At 33.1% G+C, this 17,324-nt stretch overlaps 1 protein-coding gene across 1 annotated transcript in view; it reads left to right on the forward strand.

The window, feature by feature from the left end:
* Positions 1-634: 634 nt before the first annotated feature.
* taf1c (TATA-box binding protein associated factor, RNA polymerase I subunit C) overlaps positions 635-17,324 on the forward strand; it is a 28,107-nt gene continuing 11,417 nt past the window's right edge. Inside the window, exons 1-13 of the mRNA XM_073824759.1 lie at positions 635-1,015; positions 1,667-1,796; positions 2,242-2,294; positions 2,389-2,490; positions 2,586-2,641; positions 3,691-3,938; positions 4,968-5,096; positions 5,281-5,398; positions 9,080-9,151; positions 10,935-11,070; positions 12,895-13,020; positions 14,789-14,966; positions 16,794-16,931. Coding sequence (XP_073680860.1) covers positions 887-1,015; positions 1,667-1,796; positions 2,242-2,294; positions 2,389-2,490; positions 2,586-2,641; positions 3,691-3,938; positions 4,968-5,096; positions 5,281-5,398; positions 9,080-9,151; positions 10,935-11,070; positions 12,895-13,020; positions 14,789-14,966; positions 16,794-16,931 — 1,615 coding nt within the window. The 5' untranslated portion in view covers positions 635-886. The remainder of the gene's footprint in view (positions 1,016-1,666; positions 1,797-2,241; positions 2,295-2,388; positions 2,491-2,585; positions 2,642-3,690; positions 3,939-4,967; positions 5,097-5,280; positions 5,399-9,079; positions 9,152-10,934; positions 11,071-12,894; positions 13,021-14,788; positions 14,967-16,793; positions 16,932-17,324) is intronic.

A 17,324-nucleotide genomic window follows, 5' to 3' on the forward strand; every position in this document is an offset into this window, starting at 1 on the left:
ATTGGTTAATTTGTTTCTTTATTCATATTTTATTTACTTGCTTGTTTATTTATTTATTTATTTATTTATTTATTTATTATCGCCATCCAATTTTTTTGTTTCTTTATTTATATTTCTTTTTTTTGTTTTCTTTTTTTTTACATTTATTGGTCATTTCTGTATTTGTTTACATGTATCTTTATCAATATGTGTTTATTTATTGGTTAATTTGTTTCTTTATTCATATTTTATTTACTTGCTTGTTTATTTACTTATTCTTTTTCAGTTTCTTTATTATTTTATTCATTTATTGGTCATTCCTGTATTTGTTTACATATGTCTTATCAATATTTATTGGTCATTCGTGTATTTGTTTACATATATCTTTATCAATATTTTATTCAATATTTGTTTCTTTATTCATATTCCATTTATTTATTCATTTACTTATTTACTTTTTATTTGTAAAATTCCTCTATTTACAACTGGGCTATTAACAGCTTTATGTCACTTTTATTTTGAAATATTTAAAATGCTTTTATTTTGAAAGGTTATGGGATGGCGGGCGTTTTGAAACCGCTCTTATGGTGTCAGGTTTCGCTCACAGTGAATCAGCTGAGGCGTGTGACGTGCTATGGACGTGAGCAGCGCGGATACAGTTTGTTTAGCGCCCACGCGGTCGCCAGCTAGCCACGTTTTTCGCATAAACACGTGTTAATATTTCCGGTATTTGTCTTTATTAAAAGGCCATTTCGACATATTACGATCTTAGAATGACATTCTAACTGGACCGAATCCTGGCACCCTTTGGAACGCATGTGGACAGCCGGACACACGAGAACATGCCCGGGCTTGTCTGATTTCCAGGGCCGGGGAAAGACAGGACTTCATCGCGACCACCACCATCATGGACAACAAGTTTCCCAGTCAACTTTTTCCACATTTTTATCTGGACGGACCGCCTGAAAAACAACAGAAGCACAGTTATGGAGGCTGGGGTTCATATGAGCGCGTGTTTGCTGTCAATGCTGACCCGGTAAAACAATACACACCATATTGATGATAATGACAGACTCGTCTTGATAATAAAAATAACGGTTTGTAAAGTACAGAATACAATGCAAATGCGTTTAGTACAAACATTAAGTATGTGTGCATACATCTAAATGTATAATTGTAAAACGGCTTGTTATATAGATGTGTTTTTGAGGCTAAATGTGTCTTTTAATGCAGTTTTTGTTGCTCAGAGTAAAGTTTAATTACCTTCAGTAGAGTTGCACAATGATGATACTTGCATAAGACAAATGAAAATATCTTTGAGTAAGAAAAATTACTTTGATAGAGTTGCAATCTGTATTGGTTCTTGTATAAATGCTTAAAATATCTCTTTAAAGAAGTTCAGTAACAATGCATACTGAGCTCATTTTTGATAAGATTCATTATTAAGTTATGACTTTCTGAGTTCTAAAATACTATTTGATAAAGTTCAGAAAATTAAAATTTGCTAAGAATAAAAAAGATTGCCTTGAAAAAGGTATACGATTCAAAGCCTTATATGGGATTGACAGGTTTTAACAGAAAGGGATCTAAAACGTCACATTTTTTCCACCTGTAACCCAAATACTGTGTGTTATTTCACTCATATTTCTGTCTCATGACTTTTATTGCTTTTATTGTGAATTTACAGTGTGATGATGATGATGATGATGAGGAACAGTCATCGATCCAGCATGTGTTTAAACCCCAGCACACTTTGAGTGGTGAGGAATGGGTGCCGGTTAAACCAGCGGTTACCCCTTTAATTCCACCATGTGAAGGTAAACGTCATTATTATTGAATTCTGTAAGTTTTGTTAAATCTAGAGGAAAAAAAATCCTCAAATCCCAAAAATCTAAGATGCAATTGTTTGCTTTAACACTGCATGTTTGCTTAGCACTGTTGTAAATATATAGTCTGTGTGTATTTTGACCATTTTTAAAATTTTATTCCAACTCTCTGTTTGATTAAAAAAGTACATTGTGGTTAATTTAGTGAAGAAATGTTATTTGTTATGTTTTATATTTTATATTTCATTTAATTTGAGCTTCTTGTCAATTAACAAATTTAATAGTTTTGTTTTCTTTAAAAATAACACTTAAGAATGTGTTTAATTGTAATGTCACACTGCAAAGGAGTGTTACTACAAAGTAGTTTTTTTTTTATGTGAAATATAATAAATATTGTGTATTTTTCTTTTTCATTTCCTAATATTATCTTTCTTAGATGTCAAAGTCTCATCTGCTGTTCTGAAAGATCCATTGGATTTCCCAGACCATGTAAGTTTATTACACAGTTCTTTTCCTAGTTTTTGTCTTGAAGTGACTTTTTATCTCACAGTGTCATTGGAATGTGTTTATATTTTCCATTCAGATGCAGTATTTTTACCAGCATCACTGTATGGATGCGTTCTCTACAATGGGGAATTTGCTTCAGGGCAACTTAAGTTTACAAAAACCCTCCAGACAGCCAGAGGTAAGAGTCTTGATGTTTGTGGTGGTTGTGGTTAGAATTGATTTTCTTGTTGTTTTTAAGGTGCTAATAATCTTCTGTTCTTGTTTGTTAATCAGGATGCCATGTCAATGCACTGGACCAATGGCTTCTTAAAGGGCTTGCATTATAAAAAGTAAGATTGTTTTTATGTAAATCTTACAATTACTGTAAAACAAAAATTTAGTTTTAAGATTATGCCCAGTTTCTATTTTAAATGGGTTATGTCACAGGAATAATGTACAGTTGAGGTCAAAAGTTTACACCCCCTCTCAGAATCTGCAAAATATTACTTTAGCAAATTTAGAGGGATCATACAAAATGCATGTTATTGTTTATTTAGTTCTGACATGCATAAGATTTCAGATAAAAGATGTTTACAATCAGTCCACAAGAGAAAATAAGTTGAATTGATAAAAATGACCCTGTTCAAAAGTTTACATACGCTTGATTTTTAATACTGTGTTGTTACCTGAATGATCCACAGCTTTGGTTTTTGTTTAGTGATAGCTGTTCAAGAGTCCCTTGTTTGTCCTGAACAGTTAAACTGCCTGCTGTTCTTCAGAAAAATCCTTCAGGTCCCACAAATTCTTTGGTTTTCCAGCGTCTTTGTGTATTTGAACCTTGTCCAACAATAACTATGATTTTGAGATCCATCCTTTCACATTGAGGACAACTGAGAGACTCATATGCAACTATTACAGAAGGTTCAAATGCTCACTGATGCTCCAAAAGGAAACACAATGCAGGGTAAATTTAACTTTTGTCTTCTGGGAAACATGTAACCGTCTTTACCTTCTGAAGGGCAGCACTAAATGAAAAAAAAAAAAAAAGATATTTAGGCAAAATAATTTTTTTTGTACACATCTCCATTCTATTCAAAAGTTTTCAACCCCTGACTCTTAATACAACAATTTTCCTTCTAAAGCATCAGTGAGTGTTTGAACCTTCTGTAATAGTTACATAGTGCATTTAGTGTGAAAAGATGGATCTCAAAATCATACAGTCATTCAGGTCAGTACTAAATAAACAACATGGATTTTATATGATCATTCTTATTTTGGTATAACGATTAACATTTTGCAGATTCTGAACGGAGGATGTAAACTTTTGACTTCAACTGTAAATAGTGACAAAAGTAATTCGAATCAAACCTCAGATGTGCCTTTTTTTTTTGTATTTTAGGTGTGAGGTTGCGTCTAGCTCGAAGAAGATCCGTCACGTGCACCGTCTTCTTGCTGATATTGTGAGCGATGTTCCTCCAACTCTTCTTGCCTCGCTCCTCCACGAAGAGCTGACAACTCAGAGGGAGCAGCAGCAGTTCTGTGCAGACCCCACAGGGGGCACTCTGGGATACATGCCCTTATATGAGTCCAAGGGCTACAGCGACGGCTGTCTGATATATCCCAGTGGAGCCGGAATGGACAAAATCAGTATCCTCTTTCGTAGCTGCTATGCCATAGTTTGTTTTTTTTTGCTATGGGGGTGAACTTTGAAGAGGACAATGATCTGATTGCTGATCTCAGTAACTGAATGAAAATGAAAATTTGATGTTTATCTGCTTACCCCCAGAGCATCCAAGATGTGTGTGACTTTGTTTCAGTAGTACACAAATATGTTTAATGTTAGGCCTGTTGGACTAAACCTACCATACAAGCCAATTCAAAACAAATTCAGAGAACAAATTAAGATATATTTTGTGTGACACGTTCAAGAAAACTGAAATAATGACTTTATTTCTTCTCTTGTGTCATGTCCAATGCACATTCACAGGAGTAACACTTCACATTTTAGCTTTAATTTTGATATTTTTAGCTGTTTTAGTTATTTTAATATTTCAATTTAAACATTTTATGATACTTTCTAATTTTTATGTTCGTTTTTTTATTTAATATGTACGGAGGCGGACAGTAGTGAAGTAATTTTTTACTTAAGTGAATTTAAAAAGTATCTGTAGTTTCTTTGAAAAACTTTACTTCACTACATTCCAATGCATAATGTCATACTTTCTACTGCACTGCATTTCATAAATATAAGTTAATTATTTATTTCAGCATTTCTAGTTTTTTTTTTATTCCAGCATTTAATTATGTATGTATTTCTCCATACTTAGCAATGCATATTACTAATCAAAATTTATGTTTTTATATATTTACAGTAGAAAACTTACAAAATATCTTTACTCTTAATATCCTAATGAATTTTGGCGGTAAAGAAATTATAATTTAGACCCATACAGTGTAATTTTGGCTATTGCTACAAATATACCCATGCAACTTAAGACTGATTTTATGGTCCAGGGTCACATATGGGCATAATGTGTTAATTTTATTTTTTGCATATCTTTAAAAAGGTTCTAAAGTCTTCCATTTGATCTTAAAAACTCTAGATGCTGTTTTTAAATCTTTAGTAAATGTCAAATCATTTGCTTTCATAGTATTTCCTTTACTGCCATTCTTCAGATTTCCACAGGGTGGTGCAACAGTACAGTGATGACAAGCCTCCTGGTTTTGCCATGGACTCTCAACCTTTTGTCTTTTATTTGAATGGAGCTGTCAGACAGATCAGTTCGACCAATATCGATGATGAAGGTTAGACCTTAAATACGGATGGGCTGAGAACAAACCTTGCATTTGAAAAGAGTCAACACACAAGCATAAGAGTATTGGGTTTTTGGTAGCATGTCTGCAACTACCAATTAATAAAACTCAAACAAATTTGTAAAATCAAAAATGTAAAATCAAATAATAACAAATTCAAAATATTTTTGTGCAGGTAACACGGCAGTGCGGTCGGATTATTTCTGTGGCGCTTGGCTGCTAAGGGACAAAACAAAGCCACAGTTAATGGATGTCATACAGACAAAAGATCGCTTCTCCTGCGTCACCGTCAGGTGTGTTTGAAAGCTCTCACACGCTTTACAAAATGTGTTTGCTTGTGCTCCTGATGTACCTTGTTTATTCAGGCCTTCCTTAAAGGATTAGTTCACTTCCAGAACACAAATTCATAGATAATCTACTCACCACCTTGTCATCCAAGATTTTCATGTCTTTCTTTCTTTAGTCATAAAGAAATTGTATTTTGAGGAAAACATTTCAGGATTTCTCTCTATATAATGGACTTCTATGGTGCCCCTGAATTTGAACTTCCAAAATGCAGTTTAAATGCAGCTTCAAAGGGCTCTAAACAATCCCAGCCGAGGAAGAAGGGTCTTATTCAGCGAAACGTTTGTTATTTTCGAAACAAATTGACAATTTATGTACTTTTTAAACTCAAATGCTTGTCTTGTCTTGTCTATGCAATGTGCATGTGTAGTCTGTGTAATCTGGGTCAATACAGATAGGGTATGAAGAAAAACTCCCATCTCATTAAAACGCTGTTTACCTTTTTTTTTGCAAGGGGCGATTGATCATCTTTGTATGTTCACTTTGTAAACACTGGGTCGGTACTTCTGCACCGATTTAGGGTGATTTTTGAAGTTGGGGAAGAAAATGAGATGGGAGTTTTTTGACATATCCTAACTGTATTGACCCGGATCACACAGACTAATCATGCGCATCCCAGAGAAGAAACGAGGAGCATTTGAGGTTAAAAATGATAGAAATTGTCAATTTGTTTAAAAAAAAAAAAAAAGCCCCTCCTTCCTCGACTGGGATCGTTTAGAACCCTTTGAAGCTGCATTTTAACTCCATTTTGGCACTATAGATATCCATTATATGGAGAGAAATCCTGAAGTGTTTTCCTCAAAAAACAATTTCTGTATGACTGAAGAAAGAAAGACATGAACATCTTGATTTTTGTTCTGAAAGTGAGCTAATCCTTTAAAGGGGTAGTTCACCCAAAAATGAAAATTAGATTTTTATATACTTACCCCCAGGGCATCCAAGATGTCAGTAGAACACAAAGATTTTTAACTCAAACAGTCTGTCAGTCATATAATAGAAGTGGATGGGCACCAGACCTTTAAAAGTATAAAAAACAAAACATGCACAGACAAATCCGAATTACATCCTGCGGCTCGTGACGATACATTGATGTCCTAAGACACGAAACGATCGTTTTTTTGCAAGAAACTGAACAGTATATCATTTTTTACCTTTGATACACAGCAATGTCCAACTGTTCTGAGCACGAGCTCATCATCCGGCACGTTAAACGTGTACGCGCTCTGGCATAGTATACGCAAATGCCGGAAACGATCTGTTGCATGTATGAGACACTCATTGTTTACACCGTGCACAGAGATTGTGGCTGTTCAAAATGGTAATTACTTGCGCTTATCCTAATTGTTCAAACCTATTTAAAGCTAAAAGATTATGTTTGCTTGTGCAAACTCATCCGGGACTGTTGACTTTTCACCAATTTCCCCTTACAGCGTTTGCGTATACTACGCCAGAGCTTGTACACGTTTAACGTGCCGGATGATAAGCTTGTGCTCAGGACAGTTGGACGTGGCTGTGTATCAAAGTTAAAAACTTATATAAATACTATTCAGTTTCTCGCAAAAAACGATCGTTTTGTGTCTTAGGACATCAATGCATCGTCACAAGTCACAGGGTGTAATTTGGATTGGTCTGTGCATGTGGTTTTTTTTTTTTTTTACTTTTAAAGGTTTGGTGCCCATTATATGACTGACAGAATCTTTGTGTTCTACTGAAGAAACAAAGTCACCTACATCTTGGATGCCCTGGGGGTAGGGCTGGGCGATTTTTTCGATTAATTCCAAATTACGTTTTAAGACGATTTAATTTTTTATTAAATCGAGGTATCGCGATTTTTTTAATAAAAATATTAGATACATTGTAATTGCACCAATGGCAGAATAATTAAGAGGCAATGTTGTCCGACCACACGATGGCGCGCCTAACTAACCGCTGTATTCAGAACGGAAAACAAATAACGCGTTCTGGTAAAATAACGTGAGTCACTAAGTGGACATGATTAGCTGCTTGCTAGCAAGTTAGCCTGTTATATTACATACAATTTCACTTATCACATAAACAGAGTAGAGAGATGATTGAAGACAATAGCGAATTATTTGCATATCAAGGCTCGAGTGCGACCAGCATATTTGTATTTGCGCTGAGTGGAGCTTCAAAGGTTTCTATGTGTTTTGCACGTTGACAAATGTAAATCAAGTGTAGAGAGAGTGTAAATAAGAGACTGAATGGGCAGTAGCTTCGTTTATTATAATAGAGCTTTGTGATATTGCGAACTAAGGTGAGTGACAGCTTTTAATCATTTTTAAGGGAGTTTGTAAATGAGATATTGATTTATTATAACAGTTAAATAAACAAGAAGTTATTATTAAGTGACTTACATTGTCTGACTATAACGCTATTGCCTGATTTTGCGCTATTTCGTCGTCAAAAGTGGTCTGAAACAAGTCACAGCTGAGCCGCTGCGCATCTCCACTCAAACACAGCGGTGTTTCGTTTATGAATGAACGTGCGTTTTTAAATGAATCTAGTGAAATGATTCAATTTCCCGTTCATTAAGAGTCACTTGCATTATTCTTGAATGAACCATCCGTTCAAACGAATCAAATGAATAATATGATTCAGTAATTAAATCAGTGTCTTACCACCACCTGCTGGCAGATCGTTTCAGTTATTTAAATCATTTAATATTTCTGTGTTCAAAATTGTATATTTTTGTATACGATATAAGTCCAAGAGAAAAGCATGGAAATATATATTTTCCTCCCTTCTCATATTTATTTGTCTTACAAACATTTACTTTGTCTGGTATGATAAGAATGGGGTCTGGTGCACTGATGCAGTTGCAATGTATATTGCAAAATATATGGTGCCCATATATATTGTGGAAAAGCTGGGGTTTCTTTACATGCTAAAAGTAGTAGGGGGGGAAAAAATCGATTTAAATCGTAAATCGGATTTTTTGTGAAAAAAATCGGGGATTTTATTTTTAGGCCATATCGCCCAGCCCTACCTGGGGGTAAGCAGATAAACATCAAATTTTCATTTTTGGTTGAACTATCCTTTTCAGATTGACTATCATTAGTTGATTTGGAAAATGCCCCTAGCAGTTATTCAAATGGTCAGAGTCACAGAGCACCAAGCTGCTTTCTGAGTGGCCTGATAATCAAATGACTTCATTTTACTGTTGCGCTGAATGAGTGTAAGCATTTCTGACTCCAGACTAGTTGTGCTTGCGTTGGACACAGTAGTCAAAATTTAAGTACTAGAGGCTATGCTGAATACTGAATATAGCTGCATATGAAAAATATATAGTACTGTTTAATAGTTTGGGGACTTTTAAGTCTCTCATATTCACCAAGGCTGCGTTTATTTGAATAAAAATATAGTAAAAACTTGTAAAATTATGAAATATTATTACTGTTTTCTTTTTGATTGTAAATTATAATTATTCCTGTGATACAAAGCTGAATTTCCAGTAACTATTTTAACAATATATTTGTGTCTTTGCAGCAATGGTAGAAATATGGCTTTAATGTTTTTTGGATCTGCAGGATGCATTTTATCCTTTGTAAGAATCGCTTAACATGTAAATTGATTGTAAATCTTAATGTGTTGTGTTTTGTCCTCCACAGTCCACACATCCCTGGTGAGCTTGTGGTGGTCAATGAACTGGGAGCAGCTTATCTTTGGACTGCAAAAAAAGGGTATGTGTGTGTTTAAGAACAATATTTGCTTCACTGACTGTTATCTTGTGCTTCAAGCTCAGTGTTCATGACTCCAGCATCATATCAGCTTTCTCTACAAAATGTTCTTTAGTTGAGTTCGTCCAGTACCCAAGCACATTGTAATAATAGATGTTTTTATGTCCATGTTCTTATTCTGCTTTTTTTAGTTGAGAGAATGCCTTACCTAGAAATCTTCATTTACTCACCTTCATGTTAGATTAATCTTAAGTTTCAAATCCTTTGCCATTAAGCAGGGATTCCCAAATGTTTTCAGTTGATCTCCATTCACCTAAAATATTTGCTTAAAGTATCACATGAAGTTAAGTTAATATTTTTAATATTTAAACTCAATCACGTTCATGGTTCTCAGATGTAAGTTAATGGTCAGTGTTATTTTTGTTGTTTATATATAATTAGTTAATTTTTCTGTTAAGATTTTTTTTTTATGCTTTCAGTTTTCATTTTACTTTATTATTTTTTTATATTCTAATTTAGCTTTATTCATTTTTTTTTACTAAGTTGTATTTGTATAAAATATTTCTTAATGATATATTTATTTTTATTTAATTTACATTTAGTATTTAAAGTTAGTTGCCAAGGCATCCTTTACATTTATTTGTTTACTTTTTTTTTTAGTTGAATTTTTTGGTCAAATATGTATTTTATTTCAGCTTAATTTCAATTAACTGAAAGTATTTGTAGTTTAAATAAATAACCACTGCATTAAATTGGAAGTAAACAAAATATTTAATAATTATTTGTTTATTATAAATTAAATATTATAAATTTACATTTTTATTGGAGAACCCTGTTTTAGTGCTTCTTTTATTTGAAGAGGTACAATGAATGTCAAGATTTTCAATAAAAAAAATGTGACACTGGACCACAAAACTAGTTGCAAGTAGCACAAGTATATTTGTAGCAATAGCCAACAATACGTTGAATGGGTCAAAATTATCGATTTATTTTTAATGCCAATAATTATTAGGGTATTAAGTAAAGATCATGTTCCATGAAGATATTTTGTAAATTTCTTGCTGTAAATATATCAACTTAATTTATTAGTAAAATGCATTGCTAAGAACTATAAAATATTGATTTTCTCAATATTTAGAATTTTTCGCACACCCTCAGATTCCAGATTTTTCAGCTTTCAGATGATGTATAAATCTCAATTTCAAAACAATTGACCCTTATGACTGGTTTTGTGGTCCAGGGTCACATTGCTTCAAAATGCACTGAAAATAGTGTTTTAATGGTGCTTTTTAAAACCAGACGGCCCAAGTCTGCTTAAAAAGTCATAATTTCACCTTTTGTATTTCATGAAATATAAAAAGTCACATGGTTTTGAAACTGTAGTGCATTTGTGAAATACATTTGTACCACCGGAAGCTGTCTATTGCCACAAAATGTATGTAATGCATTAAAGTTTGTTTCCATTTTGCATTCACATCAACCACAAATCATATATGAAAGCTTTAGTTTATATTCCTGACTCTTAAGTTTATCATCAAACCAGATTCTGTAGCAGAAGCTGTTTTCCAGGTTAATAAGTCTATCTGCTGAGGTGATGCAAGCCGCAGCACATGAGGCTGTGTGTGTGTGTGTGTGTGTGTGTGTGTGTGTGTGTGTGTGTGTGTGTGTGTGTGTGTGTGTGTGTGTGTGTGTGTGTGTGTGTGTGTGTGTGTGTGTGTGTGTGTGTGTGTGTGTGTGTGTGTGTTGTAACCTGTCCATTGGTTTGTGACATTCTGTTCTCTTTCAGATTGCAGAAGTTCCGCGAGGAGGATTCCAACCTGTACTTCAATGCGAAGTCGCCATGGCGATGGTGTGAGTTCTCCTGTCACCCGAGAGTGATGGTGTATGCAGACAGAACAGGGGCGGAGCTTACAGACATGCGGGTAAAGCCACGCTGCTTGTTATTGGACAAAACTTTATGGATTTGATACATAGAAATGAGTGCTCCAAAAACATTTGGCATGTTATCAGAGTGCACTGTGTGCATTTCCTTTGTTTTGGTAGTCAAACCAGCAACTTCTATCAGTGTAGAAACAGTTATACGTTATACTCTTTCATTTTTATTACTCATGAATGATTAGTTCCACAATTGAAAGTGGAGGTTACTGTGATAAAATCAATATTATACAGCTGAAGGCACACCTCTTCTGCAAACACTTAATTAATTTGTTAACAAATGCGCTTACGGTAACTCGCATTTAAAAAAAAATCTTGTTCTCTTTTCTGCACTTCACTTCTGCACTATCTTTCATGCTAATTTTGCTTTTGTTCTTAATTTGGCATTGTGTTTTGTGAGTAATATTGGCTCTTGTCTTTATTTTAAAGTGTCTGGATAAAAGCATCTGCTAAAGGGTTAAATGTATAATGTCAATTGATTTGGCAGATTGGATGTGGTTTGGCAGGTGAAGAGAGATCACTTAAGATTATAATATATTGTATAAAATATATAATGTTAATATATATTAAATATATATTGTAATTTTTTTATTTAATTCATAAATTCACAGTAACGGTAAGATAAAGCTAATAATAATATTTAATAAGTGTCATTAACAAATCTTTAAAAAGTCTTATTCATAAGATTTAATAATCAGATAGTAAATTCTTTTATTATTATTATTTTCGATTTAATTGTTTCTAAAATATGATTATTAATAATGATGATTTATTAGTAACAATAAGACAAACTAATAATGTTTAATGAGTCTCACTGTTACCAAATATTTATTAAATCTCATTGTTCATAATGGAATTTAATAATAATACTAATATTAAATAATATTTAAATTCTATTAGTATTATTATTATAATTTTATATTTAATTATTTATAAAATTCATGACTGATATTATTAATGATGATTTAATAGTAACAAGATGAAGCTAATAATATTTAAGTCTAATTTTTATCAAATCTTTAAATCTTATTGTTAATAATTATAATAATAATAATTGTATATTATTTATTGTTATTATTAATATTATTATTTTATATTTAATTATTCATAAAATGATTGTTAAATTGATTTAATAGTAAAAAGATAAAGCTAATAATAATAGTAGTAGTAATAATTAGATCATATTAAAAAATTCTTCTTATAATTTTACATTTATAAAATTCATGACTTATGAGTCATGATTTAATAGTAACAATAAGATAAAGCTAATAATCAGCCTCATTGTTATCAAATCTTCATTAAATCTTATTGCCCATAATAGGATTTCGATAGTAATTAGATAATTCTAAGACAATTCTATTGTTTATTTTTTTTTTAGTTTGTTTAGGTCTCAATGTTATTATACTATTATACTTATTATATTATTGTTAATAATACAGCTTAATATTAACTCTTGTTATCATGTTTTTATTAAATCGTATTATTGTTTATAATAAAAAGAATTTGATAAGAATTAAGATACCATTATTTTTAGGTTCTATTATTATTATAGTTTTATCTAATTATTATGCTATTAATAATCCTTTTGTTATGGCTAATAATAGGGTGTAATAATAATTATAATAACAATAGTAATATGATTTTTTTTAAATCAGTATATATCTACTATTTTTTTTCTATTTATTTAGTATTTTATCAACATTCTTTTCACACTTTTGTTATTGTTCTGTTTTTTTTTTTTTTTTTTTTTTTCCCTGTGTTTTTATTTAGGTCTCATTTTGTTGTTAATCTTTGTCACTTCCTCTTTGCAGAGTGCTGATAGTAATCACACATTGTTCCGGATCGGAAAGACGGCAGGTTGTATGTCGGGAGAACGGGTGATACTCACTAAATACCTGAGCAAATGCCATGCCTATCACCACCTCATTAACACCCAGGTAAACATTGTCAGATCTGAGCCTGAAGGAGTGTCAGCGCTGTGTTTCACCCTGTGGTTTTTCCAGGAGATCCTCCAGAACTTCCTTGAATGATGTTCTGTAAAGATCTGATCTCAAATGTCATAAGATTCAACACGCACAACATTCAACCTTTTTATTCTTTACAGGAAATGTTATCATTATCAGTAGAGTTAGAGATTTGATGCTGTGGAATGTTTCCTTATTGTTATACCATGGTATTTCTGTGCTAGTCTTGGTGTGCTCAAGTACAGTTGTGTATTTGTAGAGTAATCATTAAGTACCATAGTATACTAGTTTTTTTGCTATTGTTTAAAGGTTTGGGGTTGGTAAGAATTCCTACAGTAAGTTCATCTGCTCAACAGGGCTGCATTTAATTGATCAAATACAGAGAAAAAACAGTAATATTGTAAAATAGTATTACACTTTATAATAGCTATTTTTTATTCTAGTATATTTTAAAATGTAATATTTTTGCTAAATCAGCTGGTTTTAACTGGCTGTTTTTTAGATAGTTTTTTAGCTTTTTTTTTTTACTAAATCAACTGGTTTTACCTGGTTTTTAGCCGTTATTTTAATTTATTTAATTTAAATTATTTTTTAAATTATTTTTTTAATGGCTGGTTCAGCCTTTTTTTGGGGTTTAGCTGTTTTTGCTAAATTAAGTTTTTTAAATAGTTTTTTTTTTCTCTTAATTAGCTAGTTTTAGCTGGTTTTCCCCCTGATTTATCAGGTTTTAGTGTTTTTTTTTTTTTTTGGCTAAATAAGCTGATTTGAGCTGGTTTTAATTTTCTTTTGCATTTTTTTGATAAACCAACTGGTATTTGGCTTTTTTTTTTAACTGAATCAACCGGGTTTTACATGGTTTTTAGCTGTTTTGCTAAATCAGCTAGTTTTACCTTATTTTAAGGTGTTATTGCTAAATCAACAGGTTTTGGCTGGGCTTTGGCTGTTTTGTGTTGTTGTTGTTTTTTTATAAATCACTTGGTTTTAGCTGGTTTTAACTTTTTTCCTAATTCATCGGGTTTTGGATGTTTGTCTTTGCTAAATCATCTAGTTTTAAGCCTTTTTTGTTTAAACCAACTGTTTTTGGCAGTTTTTTGTTAAATCAGCAGGTTTAAGGTTGGTTGTAAGGTGTTTTTGGTAAAAGGTTTTAGCTTTTTTATTTTTACTATATTACCTGGTTTTAAGTGGTTTGTATCTGCAAAATCATGTGGTTTTGGCTGTTTTTGGGTAAATCAATTTTGTAAGTGGTTTTTAGCCCCCCCCCCTTTTTTTTTTTTTTTTTTTTTTTTTTTTTTTTTCTTTTTCTTTTGATGAACCAGCTGGTTTTACTTGGTTTTTGGATGTTTTTTATTTGAATAAACCAGCTGGTTTTAGCTGTAAAATGCAAGCACAATATAAGCAATGTGTTAAATCATGCTAGCTATATGCTAATCTTGCTATCTCTCTAGCCAAGTTTCAACTTTAAGCTGGCTTGAAAAAGCCTAGCCAGAAAGTTTGGTGTACAACTTTTATCTAACTTTTTTGTTCTGTGATACAAAGCTAAATTTTCAGCGTCATTTTTTCCAGTCTATAGTGTCACATGATTCTTTAGAAATCAGTCCAATATGCTGATTTGCTGCTCAACAAACATTTATTATTGTTACCGATTTCCAATGTTGAAAACACATGTGCTGCTTCATATTTTTGTGGAAAAGTTTTCAGGATTTTTTGACGAATAGAACGTTTCTTCTTTCCTCATCTACAGTTTTCCACCTACGTCATGGATGAGCGGGTTCCCTCTGTCCCCATGCTGAAATGGGACCATATGATGGAGTCTCCACCGTTGTTTGCCTGCGATTTGCCAGCACAGGGCCCGAGCCAAGTGTGCAAACTGCTGCTGGGAGCTCAGAGGTCACAGGAGCTCATGTTACTGCAGTATACGGGTGAGGAGTCTGGTCTATGAGCAACAGTTTCCTTTTAGTTACTTGTTATAATTTGTGCCATTTATGCATTTGGCTGAAGCTTTTATCCAAAACAAATTGCAGTGCCTCATTAACAGCCTGCCAATTTGTATGTTCCCTGGAAATGTGCCATTGCGTGCGGTCAGGGACCGAAATTAAGTTTTTGACACACCAGCCAAGTTGGCCGGTGGATTAAAAAATCCACCGGCCAAGCTTATTTTTTACCTGCCAAAATTCTGAACGATTTAACACAGATATATCCAAAGCACGTTATTCTGTATATTATATGTGCTCCGGACAGAGAGGAGTGACAATTAAAACATAAATAAGAAAAACAACTTTTTGGTCATTTTAGATTTTTTATTATAACTTGGAAATGTTTTTAACGAACTATCTGATCTAGTCAGACTACTTGTTTTCTTTGTCCATGAAATCTGGCCTCCTGCTTCTGACGCAGTCTTTGTGCCACAGCAGGGTTCAACGCTAAGGAATTTTTCTACTGGCACGATCGGGCCAGTGATTCAGATTTTTACTTGCCCTGCCAAAATTTTTTCTGGCCCCACCAAAAAGAAAAAAAAAAGTTAATATTTATTTCTTAGCCACATATTTTAAATGTGTCAAAAGCCAAATATAACTATACATACACTTTTTATTCAGCATAACTTTTCTTTAAATAAAATTGATAATTTAAAGAATTAAAGAAGTATTTAAGATTTCAATAACTAAAAATATATGCCAGCAGGTGGCGGCACGAAACTGAAATTGATCACTGAATCATATTCATTTGATTCGTTTGAATGCATGGTTCATTCAAGAATAAAGCAAGTGACTCTCTTAATGAATGGGAAATTGAATCATTTCACAAGATTCATTTAAAAACAAGTTCACTTATAAAAGAAACACCGCTGTGTTTGAATGGAGACGCGCAGAACCGTTGCACATCTACAATCAAACACAGTGTGACTTGGTCCAGAATAATTTTGACGACGGAAAATCAGCCATAGTGTTATTGTCAGACAATGTAAGTCACCTAATAATAACTTCTTGTTTATTTAACTGCTGTATTAAATCAATATCTCATTTACAAACTCCCATAAAAAATATTAAAAGCCGTCACTCATCTTAGTTTCCGATATCACAGAGCTCTATTATAATCAACGACGCTCTCTGTACCGCAAGATCAATCTCTTATTTACACTCTCTCTACACTTTGTTTATAGAAGAATTCTTGAGATATATCTGTGATACATTACTGTGCTGTGAACCCAGACACGTCGGCATTTGGCTTTCTGGTCTATTTAGGACTTACATAACAGGTACAAAGCAGCGATCGTATTTATCTCTGCCATGGTTGATCGCGCCTTCTAGTTATTCGCGCTAGTGACGGGAAAAACTACAGCGAGTGACGCGATGCGCATATTCGCTTGGCTTTCGATGTGAACGCACCAAGACTGTATTTGCGCACGGCAAATTAAACTTTAGTGACAAGGCAGCACTGGCCCGATCGGGGGAGCATCACAGAGATCCGTGAGACTGATACTGATTAACATTACTGGTGAAAAGATTTACTCGCCATGTGGCGGATGGCACATTAAATTTAACTCGCCAGACAGAGAATTTGCTCGCATTTGGCGAGTGGCGAGTGTTAATTTCGGACCCTGCGTGCGGTACAGTAAGATAATTATGTCTAGATGCAAAGCTCAGCATTTTTGCATGCATTAGGCCGGTTCATACAGAATACAGTTTTGCGTTCTGCTGCATTGCTTTTATAATTGTTTTGTAATGTAATCTTAATTTGATGTCACTCAGGTGGGAGAGAGCATGCCTCTCAATCTCGGGGAGCCATTCGGAAGCTTTTAAGTCCCAAAGAGTCTCTGAGCCACCTAAACTTTCTGCTACCCCACAGGAGACAGCTCGCTGAGAAGAGACTGAATGTGCCAGCTGCAGGTCAGGATGCTTTTACAACCATTTTAACAGTTAAAACCAGCCCAACTGTAGTAGCATATTAGGTTAAAATCAAGTATTTTGCTATTTATTAGGCCCACAAAACGAATAATCGCAATTACTCGTGACTGTATGTAAAAACACACACGTATATATTAACGAGAAGTGTGTTTACATTTATATATAATATAAATTATTTTAAAATTTATATATTTTTTTTATATCTTATGTTTTTTAATATATATTTTAAAATTTATATATTTTTTTTATATCTTATGTTTTTTAATATATATTTTATAATTTTATATCTTTAAGGTATGACTTTGAAAATGATATCATTTTAAACCTTATGGTCTCCTCTTTCCATTGATACCAAAATCTCAATTTTGAAATTTG

The sequence above is a fragment of the Garra rufa genome, chromosome 19 (genome assembly GCF_049309525.1).
Source record: "Garra rufa chromosome 19, GarRuf1.0, whole genome shotgun sequence".
Taxonomy (NCBI): Eukaryota; Metazoa; Chordata; class Actinopteri; order Cypriniformes; family Cyprinidae; genus Garra; species Garra rufa.